This window comes from Macaca mulatta, chromosome 6 (genome assembly GCF_049350105.2).
Source record: "Macaca mulatta isolate MMU2019108-1 chromosome 6, T2T-MMU8v2.0, whole genome shotgun sequence".
Taxonomy (NCBI): Eukaryota; Metazoa; Chordata; class Mammalia; order Primates; family Cercopithecidae; genus Macaca; species Macaca mulatta.
This window is the reverse complement of record NC_133411.1, coordinates 6554777-6575996: the sequence shown is the minus strand read 5'-3', so window position 1 is coordinate 6575996 and position 21220 is coordinate 6554777. Positions and strand designations below refer to the sequence as shown.

General features: G+C 36.9%; 1 protein-coding gene across 1 annotated transcript in view; it reads right to left on the bottom strand.

The window, feature by feature from the left end:
- The window catches only part of ICE1 (interactor of little elongation complex ELL subunit 1), a 73227-nt gene that overhangs the window by 44946 nt on the left and 7061 nt on the right, over positions 1 to 21220 (bottom strand). The window contains exons 2-7 of the mRNA XM_002808424.4: positions 15574 to 15632; positions 14932 to 14966; positions 12118 to 12136; positions 10700 to 10811; positions 8685 to 8761; positions 7601 to 7638 (exon numbers count right to left, since the gene is read on the bottom strand). Of these exons, the coding sequence (XP_002808470.4) occupies positions 7601 to 7638; positions 8685 to 8761; positions 10700 to 10811; positions 12118 to 12136; positions 14932 to 14966; positions 15574 to 15632 (340 nt within the window). The remainder of the gene's footprint in view (positions 1 to 7600; positions 7639 to 8684; positions 8762 to 10699; positions 10812 to 12117; positions 12137 to 14931; positions 14967 to 15573; positions 15633 to 21220) is intronic.

Genomic DNA, 21220 nt, shown 5'->3' with positions numbered 1-21220 from the left:
GAGCGAGATTTCGTCTCAAAAAAAATTTCTTTTTAAATAAAAAATGTGGCTGGGTGCAGTGGTTCACACATGTAATCCCAGCACTTTGGGAAGCTGAGGCGGGCAGATCCCTTGAAGTCAGGAGTTCAAGACCAGTCTGGCCAACATGGTGAAAGCCCATCTGTACCAAAAAATACAAAAATTAGCTAGGTTTGGTGGTGCGTGTAATCCCAGATGCTCAGGAGGCTGAGGTGGGAGAAACTCTTAAAACTCGGAAGGCAGAGGTTGCAGTAAGCCGAGATCGCACCACCTGTCCAGCCTGGGCGACAGAGTGAGACCCTATCTCAAAAAATAAAATAAAATAAATAAAAAATTTAAAAAGTTTAAAAATTTAAGAAAAAAAAATTGTTTAAATACAATAGACAAAACTTATCTCCACATTCTTACAAGAGATGTCAACACTTAGAACACAAAATATCGGTGGATGGGAGGCGGAGCAAGATGGCCAAATAGGAACAGCTCCAGTCTCCAACTCCCAGCGCGAGCGACACAGAAGACCGGTGATTTCTGCATTTTCAACTGAGGTACTGGGTTCATCTCACTGGGGAGTGCCAGACGATCGGTGCTGGTCAGCTGCTGCAGCCCGACCAGTGAGAGCTGAAGCAGGGCGAGGCATTGCCTCACCTGGGAAGCCCAAGAGGGAAGGGAATCCCTTTTCCTAGCCAGGGGAACTGAGACACACAACACCTGGAAAATCAGGTAACTCCCACCCCAATACTGCGCTTTAAGCAAACAGACACACCAGGAGACCATATCCCACACCTGGCCGGGAGGGTCCCACACCCACGGAGCCTCCCTCATTGCTAGCACAGCAGTCTCTGATCTACCAGCAAGGCAGCAGCCAGGCTGGGGGAGGGGCGCCCGCCATTGCTGAGGCTTAAGTAGGTAAACAAAGCTGCTGGGAAGCTCGAACTGGGTGGAGCTCACAGCAGCTCAAGGAAATCTGCCTGTCTCTGTAGACTCCACCTCTGGGGACAGGGCAATAACAAACCCAGCCGAAACCTCTGCAGACGCAAACGACTCTGTCTGACAGCTTTGAAGAGAGCAGTGGATCTCCCAACACGGAGGTTGAGATCTGAGAAGGGACAGACTCCCTGCTCAAGTGGGTCCCTGACCCCTGAGTAGCCTAACTGGGAGACATCCCCCACTAGGGGCAGTCTGACACCCCACACCTCACAGGGTGGAGTACACCCCTGAGAGGAAGCTTCCAAAGCAAGAATCAGACAGGTACACTCGCTGTTCAGAAATATTCTATCTTCTGCAGCCTCTGCTGCTGATACCCAGGCAAACAGGGTCTGGAGTGGACCTCAAGCAATCTCCAACAGACCTACAGCTGAGGGTCCTGACTGTTAGAAGGAAAACTATCAAACAGGAAGGACACCTACACCAAAACCCCATCAGTACATCACCATCATCAAAGACCAGAGGCAGATAAAACCACAAAGATGGGGAAAAAGCAGGGCAGAAAAGCTGGAAATTCAAAAAATAAGAGCGCATCTCCCCCGGCAAAGGAGCGCAGCTCATCACCAGCAACGGATCAAAGCTGGACGGAGAATGACTTTGACGAGATGAGAGAAGAAGGCTTCAGTCCATCAAATTTCTCAGAGCTAAAGGAGGAATTACGTACCCAGCGCAAAGAAACTAAAAATCTTGAAAAAAAAAGTGGAAGAATTGATGGCTAGAGTAATTAATGCAGAGAAGGTCATAAACGAAATGAAAGAGATGAAAACCATGACACGAGAAATACGTGACAAATGCACAAGCTTCAGTAACCGACTCGATCAACTGGAAGAAAGAGTATCTGCGATTGAGGATCAAATGAATGAAATGAAGCGAGAAGAGAAACCAAAAGAAAAAAGAAGAAAAAGAAATGAACAAAGCCTGCAAGAAGTATGGGATTATGTAAAAAGAACAAATCTACGTCTGATTGGGGTGCCTGAGAGTGAGGGGGAAAATGGAACCAAGTTGGAAAACACTCTTCAGGATATCATCCAGGAGAACTTCCCCAACCTAGTAGGGCAGGCCAACATTCAAATCCAGGAAATACAGAGAACGCCACAAAGATACGCCTCGAGAAGAGCAACTCCAAGACACATAATTGCCAGATTCACCAAAGTTGAAATGAAGGAAAAAATCTTAAGGGCAGCCAGAGAGAAAGGTCGGGTTACCCACAAAGGGAAGCCCATCAGACTAACAGCAGATCTCTCAGCAGAAACTCTACAAGCCAGAAGAGAGTGGGGGCCAATATTCAACATTCTTAAAGAAAAGAATTTTCAACCCAGAATTTCATATCCAGCCAAACTAAGTTTCATAAGTGAAGGAGAAATAAAATCCTTTACAGATAAGCAAATGCTTAGAGATTTTGTCACCACTAGGCCTGCCTTACAAGAGACCCTGAAGGAAGCACTAAACATGGAAAGGAACAACCGGTACCAGCCATTGCAAAAACATGCCAAAATGTAAAGACCATCGAGGCTAGGAAGAAGCTGCATCAACTAACGAGCAAAATAACCAGTTAATATCATAATGACAGGATCAAGTTCACACATAACAATCTTAACCTTAAATGTAAATGGACTAAATGCTCCAATTAAAAGACACAGACTGGCAAACTGGATAAAGAGTCAAGACCCATCAGTCTGCTGTATTCAGGAGACCCATCTCACACGCAGAGACATACATAGGCTCAAAATAAAGGGATGGAGGAAGATTTACCAAGCAAATGGAGAACAAAAAAAAGCGGGGGTTGCAATACTAGTCTCTGATAAAACAGACTTTAAACCATCAAAGATCAAAAGAGACAAAGAAGGCCATTACATAATGGTAAAGGGATCAATTCAACAGGAAGAGCTAACTATCCTAAATATATATGCACCCAATACAGGAGCACCCAGATTCATCAAGCAAGTCCTTAGAGACTTACAAAGAGACTTAGACTCCCATACAATAATAATGGGAGACTTCAACACTCCACTGTCAACATTAGACAGATCAATGAGACAGAAAGTTAACAAGGATATCCAGGAATTGAACTCATCTCTGCAGCAAGCAGACCTAATAGACATCTATAGAACTCTCCACCCCAAATCAACAGAATATACATTCTTCTCAGCACCACATCGTACTTACTCCAAAATTGACCACGTAATTGGAAGTAAAGCACTCCTCAGCAAATGTACAAGAACAGAAACTATAACAAACTGTCTCTCAGACCACAGTGCAATCAAACTAGAACTCAGGACTAAGAAACTCAATCAAAACCGCTCAACTACATGGAAACTGAATAACCTGCTCCTGAATGACTACTGGGTACATAACGAAATGAAGGCAGAAATAAAGATGTTCTTTGAAACCAATGAGAACAAAGATACAACATACCAGAATCTCTGGGACACATTTAAAGCAGTGTGTAGAGGGAAATTTATAGCACTAAATGCCCACAAGAGAAAGCAGGAAAGATCTAAAATTGACACTCTAACATCGCAATTAAAAGAACTAGAGAAGCAAGAGCAAACACATTCGAAAGCTAGCAGAAGGCAAGAAATAACTAAGATCAGAGCAGAACTGAAGGAGATAGAGACACAAAAAACTCTCCAAAAACTCAATGAATCCAGGAGTTGGTTTTTTGAAAAGATCAACAAAATTGACAGACCACTAGCAAGACTAATAAAGAAGAAAAGAGAGAGGAATCAAATCGACGCAATTAAAAATGATAAAGGGGATATCACCACCGACCCCACAGAAATACAAACTACCATCAGAGAATACTATAAACACCTCTACGCAAATAAATTGGAAAATCTAGAAGAAATGGATAACTTCCTGGACACTTACACTCTTCCAAGACTAAACCAGGAAGAAGTTGAATCCCTGAATAGACCAATAGCAAGCTCTGAAATTGAGGCAACAATTAATAGCCTACCAACCAAAAAAAGTCCAGGACCAGATGGATTCACAGCTGAATTCTACCAGAGGTACAAGGAGGAGTTGGTACCATTCCTTCTGAAACTATTCCAATCAATAGAAAAAGAGGGAATCCTCCCTAACTCATTTTATGAGGCCAACATCATCCTGATACCAAAGCCTGGCAGAGACACAACAAAAAAAGAGAATTTCAGACCAATATCCCTGATGAACATCGATGCAAAAATCCTCAATAAAATACTGGCAAACCGGATTCAGCAACACATCAAAAAGCTTATCCACCATGATCAAGTGGGCTTCATCCCTGGGATGCAAGGCTGGTTCAACATTCGCAAATCAATAAACATAATCCAGCATATAAACAGAACCAAAGACAAGAACCACATGATTATCTCAATAGATGCAGAAAAGGCTTTTTGACAAAATTCAACAGCCCTTCATGCTAAAAACGCTCAATAAATTCGGTATTGATGGAACGTACCTCAAAATAATAAGAGCTATTTATGACAAACCCACAGCCAATATCATACTGAATGGGCAAAAACTGGAAAAATTCCCTTTGAAAACTGGCACAAGACAGGGATGCCCTCTCTCACCACTCCTATTCAACATAGTGTTGGAAGTTCTGACTAGGGCAATTAGGCAAGAGAAAGAAATCAAGGGTATTCAGTTAGGAAAAGAAGAAGTCAAATTGTCCCTGTTTGCAGATGACATGATTGTATATTTAGAAAACCCCATTGTCTCAGCCCAAAATCTCCTTAAGCTGATAAGCAACTTCAGCAAAGTCTCAGGATACAAAATTAATGTGCAAAAATCACAAGCATTCTTATACACCAGTAACAGACAAACAGAGAGCCAAATCAGGAATGAACTTCCATTCACAATTGCTTCAAAGAGAATAAAATACCTAGGAATCCAACTTACAAGGGATGTAAAGGACCTCTTCAAGGAGAACTACAAACCTCTGCTCAGTGAAATCAAAGAGGACACAAACAAATGGAAGAACATACCATGCTCATGGATAGGAAGAATCAATATCGTGAAAATGGCCATACTGCCCAAGGTAATTTATAGATTCAATGCCATCCCCATCAAGCTACCAATGAGTTTCTTCACAGAATTGGAAAAAACTGCTTTAAAGTTCATATGGAACCAAAAAAGAGCCCGCATCTCCAAGACAATCCTAAGTCAAAAGAACAAAGCTGGAGGCATCACGCTACCTGACTTCAAACTATACTACAAGGCTACAGTAACCAAAACAGCATGGTACTGGTACCAAAACAGAGATATAGACCAATGGAACAGAACAGAGTCCTCAGAAATAATACCACACATATACAGCCATCTGATCTTTGACAAACCTGAGAGAAACAAGAAATGGGGAAAGGATTCCCTATTTAATAAATGGTGCTGGGAAAATTGGCTAGCCATAAGTAGAAAGCTGAAACTGGATCCTTTCCTTACTCCTTATACGAAAATTAATTCAAGATGGATTAGAGACTTAAATGTTAGACCTAATACCATAAAAATCCTAGAGGAAAACCTAGGTAGTACCATTCAGGACATAGGCATGGGCAAAGACTTCATGTCTAAAACACCAAAAGCAACGGCAGCAAAAGCCAAAATTGACAAATGGGATCTCATTAAACTAAAGAGCTTCTGCACAGCAAAAGAAACTATCATCAGAGTGAACAGGCAACCTACAGAATGGGAGAAAATTTTTGCAATCTACTCATCTGACAAAGGGCTAATATCCAGAACCTACAAAGAACTCAAACAAATTTACAAGAAAAAAACAAACAACCCCATCAAAAAGTGGGCAAAGGATATGAACAGACATTTCTCAAAAGAAGACATTCATACAGCCAACAGACACATGAAAAAATGCTCATCATCACTGGCCATCAGAGAAATGCAAATCAAAAGCACAATGAGATACCATCTCACACCAGTTAGAATGGCGATCATTAAAAAGTCAGGAAACAACAGGTGCTGGAGAGGATGTGGAGAAATAGGAACACTTTTACACTGTTGGTGGGATTGTAAACTAGTTCAACCATTATGGAAAACAGTATGGCGATTCCTCAAGGATCTAGAACTAGATGTACCATATGACCCAGCCATCCCATTACTGGGTATATACCCAAAGGATTATAAATTATGCTGCTATAAAGACACATGCACACGTATGTTTATTGCAGCACTATTCACAATAGCAAAGACTTGGAATCAACCCAAATGTCCATCAGTGACAGATTGGATTAAGAAAATGTGGCACATATACACCATGGAATACTATGCAGCCATCAAAAAGGATGAGTTTGTGTCCTTTGTAGGGACATGGATGCAGCTGGAAACCATCATTCTTAGCAAACTATCACAAGAACAGAAAACCAAACACCGCATGTTCTCACTCATAGGTGGGAACTGAACAATGAGATCACTTGGACTCAGGAAGGGGAACATCACACACCGGGGCCTATAATGGGGAGAGGGGATGGGGGAGGGATTGCACTGGGAGTTATACCTGATGTAAATGACGAGTTGATGGGTGCAGCACACCAACATAGCACAAGTATACATATGTAACAAACCTGCGCGTTATGCACATGTACCCTACAACTTAAAGTATAATAATAATAAATAAATTAAAAAAAAAAAAAAAAAAAAAACAGAACACAAAATATCATTCATACTGCCAAACTGTCAGTGTTAGTGCAATAATCAAATCAGAGGAAAAATTGTTACCAAAATATTCATAGAGTTTAAGTCCAAAAAATTTGGTTCAATCAAGATAAATTAGTGACTAGAAATACTTTCAGCAACTATTATTATATGTGCCCTGACGCAACTAAATTCAAATTCTTACTTCACATCCTAAATGAAAATAAACCATCTCTGAAGTAGAGCACTAGCAAGGCAATGGGTCAGAAACCCACAGCAGCTAAGATGTCCTATCTGGCAAAGCCCCTTTGTCTCTACTTGGTATTAGGTCTGTGTCCTAACCACACAATGAAGGGAGGAAAAAGCAAATAAAAAGATCTTGAGTTCAATTCCTACCAATTCCTGAAAGGTTATTAGCTGAAATGTCAGCACTTAGATTCTCACATAGTCCCTCTGCATTCGTACCTACTCACTGTAGGCTAGAACCCCCAACAAGAGGGTAGGGCATGGGAGAGGATCAGGTACAAACCAGACAATGCCTAATGTACAAAATGTCATGGAAATCTCTGTATGTGTGTTGTAACTATCTAAACACACCAGTTTCTTGGTACTAAAAGTAGCCACCCTTTCTACCAGCCACTTATTTCATTAAGAAAAAATGAAAAAGCCCTATGAGATTCAACTTTCCAAATTAAATTTTCATTACTGCTTTTTGTAGCAAAAGTATGGCCTGCTATTATTTTGAGTGCAGTAACATTTCAGAGGTTTGCCACATTCCATCTCTACGTTACGATATGGTAATTGAGAGTAGTATTCACACTTCTCTCTAACAGACCCCTTGATGCAGTCATCCATGGATGTACCATCCAAAACCACAACAATTCAACTATTTGATCAAGAAGTACCTTCTCATACAGTTACCAATGATTTTTTGTACTGACCAAAAACTTCAGGTAACAATAGTGCCACTTACCTTGCAGCTTCTTCACTTTAGCTTCTAGTTTCTTCTTCCTAATAATGAAATTGTATAAGTTAAATGCCAAGAAACAGTGGAATAGGAAAAAATACGCTCTTATAATTTGTGGCACATATTTTTTAAATTACTAATATTTGTACAACAAATTTTCAGTCTGAACTAGTATCCTAAGAGAGAATAATATACTATTTAGTGTGAAATATCTTTACAGTGGATTAAAAACTTCTGTCCTTTCCACCAGAAACACATGCCATGGGCCTGTCGAGTTTCTGCCATGAGTACATCTGGGACCTTTCCTGAACCGCAGTGACAACATTCATGAGCCTAGCTGAAGTGTCTAAGTGTTCTCTAAGAGTCAGTCCAGAGTCTAATGAGTTAAGGTCACTCTTCAGGAGCATGCATGGTGTTAACAGTGGTCACAGCACCACTGTACGGGAAGAAGTGGCTGGAGAGCTGCACTTGTTTTCAGATGGATTTCTGAGAGTCTGAGAAGGTGGGTAACTCTCTAGAGTCACTGCTTCATTACATCTACATTCAATTGCTTTATGTATAGCTCACATTTGTTGTGAATAAACCTGACTACAGTATGAACCTCAATGATCAATGGGATGCTTTTGAACAGCCCTTTTTATGAACAAAGACACCCATTCCACATGCTATCGGTTAAAGCACTGGTACAAAGCAAGGGGTGGGTCACTATGTTCTGACACACAGACACGTTGTGAATGCATATACAATGCATTATATACATAAACACCTTTAGACACACACAGACACATGTGCATGCATCTATAACGCATATACATAGAGACAAACACCTTTATGGAGTTATTTCTTTGTGCAGCCCTTTAACATATGACTATTTATTTAATGTTCCTTATGACCCTTCAAAGTAGATATAACTTCCCGTTTACACATGTGGAAACCAAGGTTGAGAGACTAACAAGTTCAAGACCATGCAGCTAATTATGGCCAAGAAATCCAAAGACTGTAAAAAAAAAAAAAAAAACACTATTGACTTAAGAATTATGTATTTTCAAAAATGAAACGCTATTTCTGTAGTAATTTAATAACTACTTACTGAGCATCACTCTTCAAGCATTCTTCCTTTACACGAGCATATTCCTGATGAGTATCCTGATACAACTTTAAAGAACTCTTAAAAAAAAAAAAAAAAAACAGATATTGTCAAAATGAAAGTCACTGACCATTGGTCATAACTTGCTTTGACTCTGATAAGCTATTAACCAAATAAACAGATATCAGGCAGAAAACCAAAGTACAATTCACTGAATATTTTAATAGAGGTAACCAGATTCTTAATAGATGACATATGACTAACAATACAATCAAAAGGTATAACACTTAAAAACAATATACTAATTTTATTGTAATTCTAAATCTTCATAATTGGTTTAAATATCAAACAGCTAATATTTTTGCCTCAACTAATTAAAATTCAATATTATCCTGAAGAAATATTAGAGCATAATAAATTTAGCTAATGGTATTGCTACAGAAAAATATAAAACAAATAATTATACTTAAAGATAGCTGGGGAAAATCTGTGAATACTGATATATACACCCTGACAGCAACTATAAAATGGTAAAGACACTGCTATTGAGAGTTCTAGTGGGGTATGATACATATACATTTCTTCAATCTCAACAGCTCTCAGAGATTTCTTTAATCTCAACAGCTTCATTATTCCTTTTTTACAAATGAGGAATCTGAGGGTTTGACAGGCTGACTTATTCTTCCAAAGACAGTGACTGAACGACTAATGAGGGTTATTATTAAGGTCTGACTCCAATGTTCATGCTTCTTTTCAAATAAGGCTGAAAAGATTATATAACCAGAATAGAGATCATTGAACACTGTGATTGTTTCTGTTTAACTTTGACAGCATAGTTACACATATAGTAAGAATTTCTATATAAAGAGAAAAATAAATATGTACTATTAAAGCACATAAGACCTCAGACAGCTACATGTCACCACTAAAATAGCACAATTTGAGGAACACTCTCTAGAGGTACACACACCACTGTGAGAAGTGCCTAGAGAGAAGAGGTTAAGAAGTGACGATCATTCCAGGTGGCTGCTACTTGGCTCATGCCACTTAAATCTATGGACTTTAATGTTTTTATCTGTAAAACCTATGAATTCTAAGATTCGTGTAGGGAGTAAACAACAATTTACATAGAAAAGTGAGTTTATAGCATTTTTAACAAACTGTGTTACTGCAACCTGACTTTGAAAAGAAGAAGAGCGTCCATGAAAGGATATATGTATCAGATTTTTGTTTCTGAAGTGGGCATCTTCTCCCAATGCTCCATCTCAGCTTAATAAGTATCACCCAAAGAAATCAAACACGCCCTCAAAGAAGTAACCCCTACCCTGAAGCTTACTTATAAAAGCATTATTGAAAGACTCATTTTTGTGTACCTCTCACAATGACAAACCACAAGAGACTACACATGATTGTCAAAAAACAGAAATAAGAGATTTTTTTAAAAAGGACCAAACAAAGCTGTTAATACAGAAGTATACAGACATTGCTTAAAATACTGACTAGTTTATGAATTATGAGAGTAGGTTCTTTAAAGGACACCTTAACTCATACCACAGCAGAAGCCCTACACACTTCATTCACCACTGGGCTCTCCAGAGCTAGGCCAGAGCTACTTAAGAAATAAAATTATCTTGGGCTCCCTCTCTCTTATATACAACAATTCCTTTACATTTCAAGTTCGAATTTTTGCATGTTATTTTACATTTAAGCAAAAAACAAAGGTATACAAATCAATTAATGCAGAACACATAAAACCACACAAATTCACAGCTAGAAGTGTCCTCTGCTGACCCTCTCAAAAAGCATAAGCAACTAACACAGTATTGCAGAGCTAATAATCACTGTAAAGACTAAGCTACTAAGCAGTTAGTTCAGTGTTCTCTAAAGCTGGTAACACACTGACTCCTGACTAGCCTTTATCTCCTTGAACACATCAAAGCCCCCTTGTCCCAATTACACTGAATAAGCCGATCCTAATTCATTGACCATAAATCTTTACAGAAAATTATTATTGGTACCTTTTTCTCTTCTAGCTCTGCTTTTAAAGATCCCAGCTCTTCCTGACATTTCTGCAGGGGAGAAATTTTTTGAAGCATCTCTTCCACTTGGTGATGCAGAGTACTATTCTCTCTAAAGACAATGAATTAACATTATTACAGAAAAGTATCTATAAGGAATTATTAAATATATGTGCTTATAATTTCAGATTTCTAACTTGGAACAAAAAAAAAGGATGAAAAAATCTTTTTAAATGCATTCCTCTCTATACCAACATGATCTTCACATTGCCTTTATTTCTTAGGCATAGTATTTTTTTTTTCTTTTCTTTTTTTTTTTGTTAGTCAGGGTCTCACTCTGTTGCCTGGGCTGGAATATAATGGCTGGAGTATAGTATGTACTATTAGTATGTACTATACTAGTATACAGTATGTACCATATAGTATGTACTACAGTATGTACATACATACACGGCTCACTGCAGCCTCGACCTCCCAGGCTTAAATGATATTCCTGCCTCAGCCTCTGAAGTAGCTGGGACTACAGGTATGTGCCACCACACCTGGCTAATTGAAAAAAATTTTTTTTAATAGTAAAAAAATTTTACCATTAAGTAGTACTATTTACTATTTGAGGGCCACCACACCTGGCTAATTAAAAAAAAATTAATAGTATAAAAATTTTACTATTAAATAGTACTATTTACTATTTAATATATACTATTAAATAGTACTATTACTACTCTTATAATTTGGCCTCCCAAAGTGGTGGGATTATGGGCATGAGCTACTGCGTCCAGCCTAGTAATCTATTCTTGATAAAAGTCTACCAAAAAGCCCTGTGAGAAACAAGTAAAATAGATTCTTAATTTGCTTAAGAATACTTTACAGTAAAATCACCCAAACAACCTGGCTGAGAGTCTGGCTATTCCAATCTTGAGTCTTGAGTTAATACCCATATATTCAACTCAAGTGACAGGCAATTTTATGGCTTAGTTTATAACCACGTTTTGTCTTCTACTGGGTGATGAATCCAAGCAGACAATGAAACATTACCAAAATTTTGTGTAGGCCTATTTTCAATTGTTTAAAGTAACAGAAGATAAACAACCACATTAAATAGTGCAAACCAGGTACACAACAGTTAATTTGACAGCAATAAGCTTCACTTCAATGGCAATGCAGTCAGTAAAAGTTACTGAAAAGTAAAGCACCAAGTTGTAATTTAAGACCTTAGTAACAAATTCATTTGAAAAATTTAATAGTAGGAAAACTGAAGTCTTCTTTTATTGTGAGCATCAAAGCAGCATTCTGTATTATGAGTCAATCCGATGTACATTTTGCTCAAAGCTGCTTAAAAATCTGCTCTAATAAATGTGTATCTCAGATCAACTACTCAAATAGGTGGTATCATAAACTATGAAAACAGGTTAGCTCACCTTCTTGCAAACTGCAGCTGTAAAACTTATTAAAGAAAACTCTGAGAATTTTATCTTCTGATTCTTGTCTGGAGATAAAACTCATTTTACAATTATTTTTAATAATTTGTGTTCAACATATATACAGGCAATATCATAAATACTAGAAAACTATATTCAAAATGCGATCTATAACACAGCAGTAAGTCATCTTACTGAGTTACTTCCATTTACCATAATAACATGTATCAAAAGTAAAAATATGTTTCTCTAAATAGAGTTCTGTGAATAAATGTATGATTAGAATTAAAAGAATACAGACAAAGCAATATGCAACTAACAGAAAATACCATGATTTCTCTATATAGCGGAATCCCCAAACCTGTCCTTCATTTTTCAAATAGTGCAGAGAATAATTTCAGCAAAAAGTTATGTGCTTACAAAAACCATACATAACCATACTTTTTAATTAGAAAACAGATCATAAAATCTACATAAACTCTCATTTTTTACAATTTATGTAATTTGATAACCTTATTTTACCATCTCATAAAGCCAGTAAAATATTCTAAGATAGCAAAAAACAATTCCTTTTTGTTTCATCTCCTAGGAATTCCTGTATTTATATCACAATATAGCACATGTATGTTCATAAAAACATGTCTGCATCCTACTCTATTAGAATGTAAGCTTCTGAAGGTTTCTGAAGGTCAAGAACTATATTTTATTCATCCTAAATTACAGTAATCTTTTCAAAACAGGACAATTTAAAAAATACCTGATGAAATAAAATACATTTCTTGCCATTTAGAAAGAGGTGATAATAAAGTAGTAAGAATTACACAAAAGAGCTGAAATACTGAATTATCATAGTGCAGTTATTGAAGAAATAACTTTCCTACCTTGAAAAAAATGGGAAAATGTACTGCTACTTTAGTAGCAAAAGGAACCAAATTATATTTTTAAAAGCCATGTTAAATCTATGACATTGGTACTTCAAGTTGCAGAGCAAACAACTGCATATTTGAGGTACAACAAATGCATATGGAGCAAATGTGAAACTTTTTTTGATGTATCTATCTGTAGCTGACAATGAAGCCAAATATCATATCACAGAATGAACCTCTGAAATCCAGGAATAATTAAAAGTTTTATCCATTAAAAAAGAATTCTCATAATTTCTGTTTAAAAATATTTCTGGTCAAACTCTAGAAAAGTAAAACAATTATTTCTCTGCTAGGTTTCATGTGTAAGTTACCTCAAAGAGTGTGCATATTTTTTCCAGGAATGATATAATGAACACATACTCTCCTAATACTGGAACTGCCCATCTATTTCCCTATTTAGCTATCTAAAAGTTGTAATAATTGTTTCCATACACCTTTCACTAACAATTGAAGGTATTATTCCTGCCATAATATGCATGTATAGTTAAATGGACTGATGGTTTTAACAAATAAGGCACGTGAGATTTCCAATGACCTTTATTTTTTAATGTAAAAATTCAGATACTAAAAATAAATCTAAAGGATATCTCTTAATTTTACGATTTTCACACAAATTAGAAATGATGATGATATGGTCTGGCTCTGTCCCCAACCAAAATCTCATCTTGAATTGTAAACCGAGTTGTGATCCCCAGGTGCTGGGGTGGAACTTTGTGGGAGGTGATTAGATCATGGGGGCAGTCCCCACCGTGCTGTTCTCCTGATAATGAGTGAGTTCTCATGAAAGCTGATGGTTTTATAAGGGGCTTTTCTGCACTTCGCTCTGCACATCTCTCTCCTGCCACCATGTGAAGAAGGATGTGTTTGCTTCCCCTTCCGCCATGATTCTAAGTTTCCTGAGGCCTCCCAGCCATGCAGAACTCTTGAGTCAATTAAATCTCTTTCCTTTACACATTACCCAGTCTCGGGCAGTCCTTTATAGCAGCATGAGAATCAACTAGTACAGATGGTACCAACACAAATAAATAAATAACTGGTGATGACATGTAAGTTCAGGTATGACAGAAATAATATTGAAGCAGGCCTCAAGTTATTGCCAAAGCTGAACAGCTGAATCTGTCCTGACATCAAATATGAAGCTAAATTTCAGGGACTCCCTAAAGGAATACATATGTTAACTTTTATGAGAGAAACTTTATGTTTTTACAGGAAATATTTAAATCAAGGTGTCACCACTGCAAGACATGGAAGGATCAATTACACACATCTTTTTCCCACTGCTAAAAAAACAGCTGACCAGATGCTAACTCCACAACTGAGCTCATTAAATGGCTATTGAACAAATGGTGACTATAAGGCCAAGAACTGTCTTCCGACTGCCCAAGAGCATTCGTGAATATACAGCAACACTATTTCTAAATGATTTTGGAGAGATATATATATTTACACACATTTCCCTGTAAATCACAAAAATAATTGATACAAGTCAATTGCCCAACATTCTGAATTTCCCATACTGTACTTCTTGCAGATTCAAAAGTAACATTCAGAAAGTATCACATTCAATTTCACATTATTCGTATACCTAAAAAACATGTTATATCCTCAGTACAAATTAAGAGAAACCCACCCACTAAAAAGCTTATGAGACGTTAAGAAAATCAGAATCAACAAGAAAAATAATCTACTCATTTTTAAAACTCATCATTAAACGTGGATTAAGAATAAAAGGACTATCTGTTTACTGTGCTTGTGAGACATGCTCCCTGCTGAAACCTGTTAAGTACTATCTTCCAAAAGGCCTATGACGAACAATTCTCAGATCTCTTTCAGGAATTATACATAAGTTAGTTCCAAAATTCAACGAAAGAAGCCGGTAAAAGGATATCATCACATTTCTTCTGATATTCTGTTAACAAATTACTGCAACAAAGAAAAGAAAAATTACGTTACCTTTTAACTTAGAAAATATACTATGTTAAAATTATGTTTCAAACCATGCAAGGCACCCTCTAGACTTCCTAGATTTCCTGAAACAAATGTATCCTAAATTAATGACTATATCACCTTAAATTTCTCAAAAGCATCACGTTGATATATAAGCCTTTTATTTAAAATCCTTTTGATCTGCGTAGTATCTTGGCTCATACATTCATGAGACTATTACAAAGCTGAAAACAAAAACATAGGAAATCTCACACCATGGCTATAAAATACTGTTAGGAGGTTTGAGGCCCAGCAGTAAAGCTAAGAAGGTTTCGAAGATAGAAAACAGATTTTTTAAAAAGTCCAGTTTAGTAAAAATAACTTCCTACTAACCCATGAGCTTTGTTTTAAAGGCCTGTGAACCTCTAACAAAAGGTTCAAGTCCCAAAGCTCACGGGGAATTTTATTATAATCAGCACCATGTAGGCCTCCAAAGGAGAAACTCTAGTGTTCAGTCCAGCCCTGGGGGCCTAAAAGCATGGCCTGCTTCAGCCAGTTTGTCAGGTTTACAAAGTTCTGCCAAACAACATGCAAATATACTTACTCTGTATTGATAATTTTTTGTTTCAAAGTAATTAATGCTTCAACATATTCATTCAAATTCTGAAAGGAAAAAAAGCCACAGTCAGTTGTTTGTTTTTATCACATGCAATTACTTTAAATGTAATTATTGTCTGTAACATTATTTATCAAATCTAATAATTTTAATAATTACATAAACATAGAAATGTTAATGTATTACTTACATTGTGTAGAGCACAATCTGAGCCCATGCTGCCTCTCTCTAAACATGTTTCTTTATCTGAACGACAGTACTCCTTTAACAGCAAGGCAGTTAGTTGTAAATATGCTTTTACTTTGTACAATTTGTGACAGAGCTCAACAAATATTAACTATTTTTAGTTTGCTATTAATTATCAATCTTTACCCTGTATTGTTTCTGAAAGGATTTAAGGCTACCCCAAAAGATACATAAATTATAAAAAATACAACAACAAAAAAAAACATGGGAGAGATGAATAGAAATATTAAAATGGACTAAGATTAAGTGAAAAAATATATAAGGATCTAGGCCGGGCACAGTGGCTCATGCCTGTAATCCCAGCACTTTGGGAGGCCGAGGCAGGCGGATTATCTGAGGTCAGTAGTTCGAGACCAGCCTGGCCAACATGGTAAAACCCTGTCTCTACTAAAAATACAAAAATTAGCCAGGTGTGGTGGCGGGCACCTGTAATCCTAGCAATTCAGGAGGCTGAGGCAGGAGAATCACTTGATCCTGAGAGGCGGAGGTTGCAATGAGCTGAGATTGTGCCACTACAGATCTCACCAGTGACAGAGTGAGATTCCGTCTCAAAAAATACATATGTGTGTGTGTGTATATATGTGTGTGTGTGTGTGTGTGTATGCATCTATATTACATTTTAGGGACCAACCACAAATTTGGCTCTAAATTATTGCTATCAACCCAAAAGGAAAACATCCCTCATTACACTGTTGAAATAAATGTACCTAAGATTTTAAAATGAGCTAATTTTTTCTTTTCATTAGCTTCTTTCCTTTAATGTCTCCTTTTTCCATCACTAAATACTTCAGAAATAAGGACTTACTTTTTCCATCACTAAATACTTCAGAAATAAGGACTTACTTTTAAACATAACCACAACAGCCTTTCACAAGTAATAATTACACCAAGTAATAATTTGAAATTATCCAAACTATGTTCAATTTTAACTGATTATCCCAATAGTTTTCTAGATAATCCAAATGATTTTCATATTTACAGTAATATTTCCCTTGATGATAATGTCTGCCTTTTCTTCTCAGTTGTGTTATGTATCTGTTAAAACATCTACACATTAAAATAAAGTCAAATATATAGTTTCTCTTGTAATCTCACCATCTGTCAAAAATCACTTAGTGTGTTTTTAACTTTCAACTGTCAGAACTGCCACCGCATATATAAAATATATTTTTGGATGTACTCCATCTATCAAATTGCCGTTGAGGGAGGTTTAGGTCATTTTCCAGTCTTTACAGACAGCATGCCATGAATTTCCTTGCCCACTCCTTTGTCAGACAGTTCTATTTTTCCTAAGAATAAAGTCCAAATACTGGTTGGTACTGCTCGACCAGACTTACGTATTTCAGAGGTTTACACTGAAAAAGGTAAAGGATATAAACTGTCAATTCCCAGATTAAGAATCTGGAATAGACAACAGACATTTTTTTTAAAAGGTATTCCACCATTTTTGTATCAGGAAATGCAAACTAAAACAACAAAAATTTACTTTTCGTCCACTAGGCTAGACTGAAATAAACATATTGGTAAGGATTTAAGGAAAATAAAATTCATACTATGGGTGGTAGTATTTGAAGAGCATTTTGGCTGCATATGATAAAATCAAAACACGTACAGTAATAATTTTTTCTATTTTTCCTCTATGCATTCCTGAAGGATGTTTTCTACATCCTGGTTGGCTTTTATACCCAAGGTTAATTTGTTTTTACCACTAGCATGAGTACTACATTTATGTTGTTGTTTTTGCTATATTACATTTCCTAATTGGTTCTTGTGGGTAATTACTAATTTTTGTTTGTTGATTACAGTAAGACCTGCTCATTTTATAGCAATGTCACTTATAAACATATACACAAAAGATCTAAAGACGATATATGTAAAGTAAATCCAGCAGTGCTGCAGATTCTCTTGGATGTGTTATGTGACTAGTTGCAACATTCACTGATAATTTTATCCTACCTTTACTCATGCTTACACTTCATTTGCCCTCTTTCCTGAACTGACTAAGGTTTCAGCACAATATTGAATAGTAGGAGTAATAACAGGTGTTTTTGTCTTAAAAGTTGGAATTAGTTAATTAAATTTGCTCTGTTCCAGGTTATTGGTTGATATCCTTTAATCATGTTATGAAACTTCTACACAGTCTGCTAAAAGATTTTCATGTATAGGTATCAAACTTCATCAAATAAATTTCTGCATCTATTTAGTTTCAATATGTATTTTTCTCCCTTTATTTATTAATTTCAGTGAACTACAATAGACTTTCTAATGATAAAGCAGCCTTACATTCCTGGGGATAAAAGTAATCGAATACTATGTTAACACTATTTAAACACAATGAGGATTCCATTCCCCAATATCCTACTTAGGTTTTTTTTTCATCTATGTTCATAAGTGATACGCCTATACCATTTTTGCACTAAAATGAGTAGGATGCCTTTCCCTTGCTAAAAACTGTAAGGAGGCAGTAAACTAGGAACACCTCTCATACATGAACAACACTTTGCTAGGTACAGAATTGTTGGGTCACCATCTGTTAAGCGTTAAATCATGACCTGCACCACAAAAGACATGCTGAAGTCCTAACTCGTAGTATCTCAGAATGACCTTATTTAGCAATAGGGTCTTTACAGATATGATCAGGTTAAGATGAAGTCATACTGCACTAGACTGGGCCCTAATCCAGATTTGTGGTCAGACAGAGGGGATGCATGCGTTTGCTTTTATTTCCCTCCCTAAAACCAGCTAAAAGTACAGTCAAAAAAATTTTTTTTTTCAAAAGGCAAAACCAACAAGGATGACAAGAGGATAAAAGACAAACGGAAACTAGAAAGCAGACTCAAGAGTGCTGATTTAGCACCCAAGAAAGCCAGCAGTGGGGAAAAGTGAGAACCAACTCCATTTACACTGCAAAACTTCAACAAGCTTGAGAATCAGTAACATGGGTTCTTTTGAGACGAAGGTGAATGGGGATGGAACTAAAACAAGCACTAGTTGCAAACTTTCTCATGAGCATTTAATCCCAATCCCCAACCATCCACCAAGCCTCAGAGAAATCGCTCCCCTGCAGCCAGCAGAAGGAGGTTTGCTTTTTGAAGGTCTCTGTAACACCACGGCCCCTTGGGGCAGGTGTACTATGTCAAAAGAACAGGGATTAAATAAACCTAAGCACAGTGGTCTAAGATTGGCTGCCTGTCTCTCTCCATTTGGCTTCCAAACAGTGTAGTCCTTCTGTCTTCTACGAAGAAGAATGGAAATACCTTCTTAGAGATAAGATCTAAAGGTAATGACACTGGATATTCTTCAATCAATAAATGGCCCAACCAGACTAGCCTGCCTTGACATTCAGGCAGAAGCCCCATATCCTCAGTGTATCCGCTACTCACTCTTTGCAAGGATTTCCGAACATGAGACAGACCTGCAATGTGAAAGAGGTTAAAACAAGCAAAAGCAACCCGAAGTAAACAAAAACTGAAAAGAAAACTTTAAAAATGTTTATTAAAAGGATGAGATAAATAATATATTTGTGAAACAAGTTATTTCTGAAAGGAATATTCAGAGCTCTTAAAATTGAAAAAAAAAACTTAAAAATGAACACTCTAGAATAACTAAAACTAAAAAACAATAACAAGTGTTGCTGATGATGTGGAGAAACTGAATACATTCCTCATACATTGCTGGTGGGAACATAAAATGGGGCAGCTGCTGCAGAAACTAGTTTTGCAGTTCCTCAAAATGTTAAATAGTTACCCAACGATCCAACAATCCCATTCCTAGGTATACACCCAAGAGAAATGAAAACAGAGTCCATGGCAAACTTACACACTGATATTTATAGCAGCACTATTCACACTAGCCAAAAAGTGAACATAAACTAAATGTCCATCAAAGGATGAATTGATTCACAAAATGTCACATATCCATACAACAGGAATTATTTGACAATGACAACAAATGAAAGATACATACTACAACATGGACCAACCTTGAAACATTATGTTAAGTGAAAAAAGCCAGTTACAAAAGTCCATGTATATTCTAGAATCTATTCATATGAATTTTCTGTAACAGAACCAAAAGTAATCCAGTGGTTGCCAGAGACTGGAAGAAGAGTGGAAAGACAGGAAATTACTAGTAATTAATACAGGGTTTCTTTGGGGAAGGTGGGGGATGAAAATGTTTTAGGACTATGTAGTGGTGATGTGAATTGCACTGAATTGCATACAATAAAAGGTTGAATTTTATATGTAAATTATATTTCAATAATGCTGTTATAGCTAAATGAAAACCAGGACAGCAAAAATGACAAAGACTCAAAATATTTGACCATAAAGTTAAAAAAAAAAAGGACCCAGAAAATAAAATAAAAACCCAGACATAAGAAAGAAGGAAAATAAATAAAAACAAATAGGGTATCAACAGAAGAGGCCCCACATACCCAACAACAAGAGTTCCACATAAAGAATAAGGCGAAGATGGAGACCTAATAAAAAAATAAAAATAAAAATATTGGTATTCAAGAACAGTTCCCAGAAGCAAACCTAGAAATTTCTAATTGAAATGGCCTGGAATATGGACTCAGACAGGATTCAAACCATGAAACAAGAACAAAAAATTGACCACTGGAGACAAAGCAAAGATCCTACAAGAATCCCAAGAGCAAAATAAAATGAATCAGGTGATACACAAAGAATCTGGAGCCAGAATGGCTTCAGACTTCAATAGCAACACTAAAAACTAGAGACCTAGAAAGCAAGCCTTTGAAATGACAAAGGGCAAGTAATTCCAAGATAAAATTCTATACAACAAATATTTTCAAATCTGCAAAGTCTCTACAAACTTACTTCCCAGACATCCTTTCTCAGGGGGTACTGAAAGATGTGAACATGGTCCTTCAGAACGGAGACGAAGGTGAAGAGAGCCCTCAGAATGCTGCTGTGTACCAGAGGAGAGCAGGCCCCAAAGCTCGAAGGGAGAAGAAAATCAAAGACTGAAAAACGAGTATTTATGCCAAACTGGAAGAGACTTGCAAGGGAAAGGAGTTATTTTTCGACATGCATTTAAACTATTATTTTTTCTAAAATAAAAGTGATTCTTCTTCCTTTTTCCTCCCATTCTCTTTTGAGTTCTTTGGTATCCTAGCTCAGCTTTCCCATGAGGCTTCCAGATGTCACTTTGACTTGTCAAGTACTTAGGGAGAGACACCAAAGAAACCTCAGGCTCCAGAGTCACAGCATCAGATTCACATTCCTATTCCACCACCACTTTCTGCTGAGTGACCTTGGGCACATTTAACCTCTCCGTTGCCTCGAAACTATTTCATCAGTTTCAGATGGAGAAACTGAAGCACAAAGAGTTTAAATAACTGGCATACTATCAGGATTAAATAGGA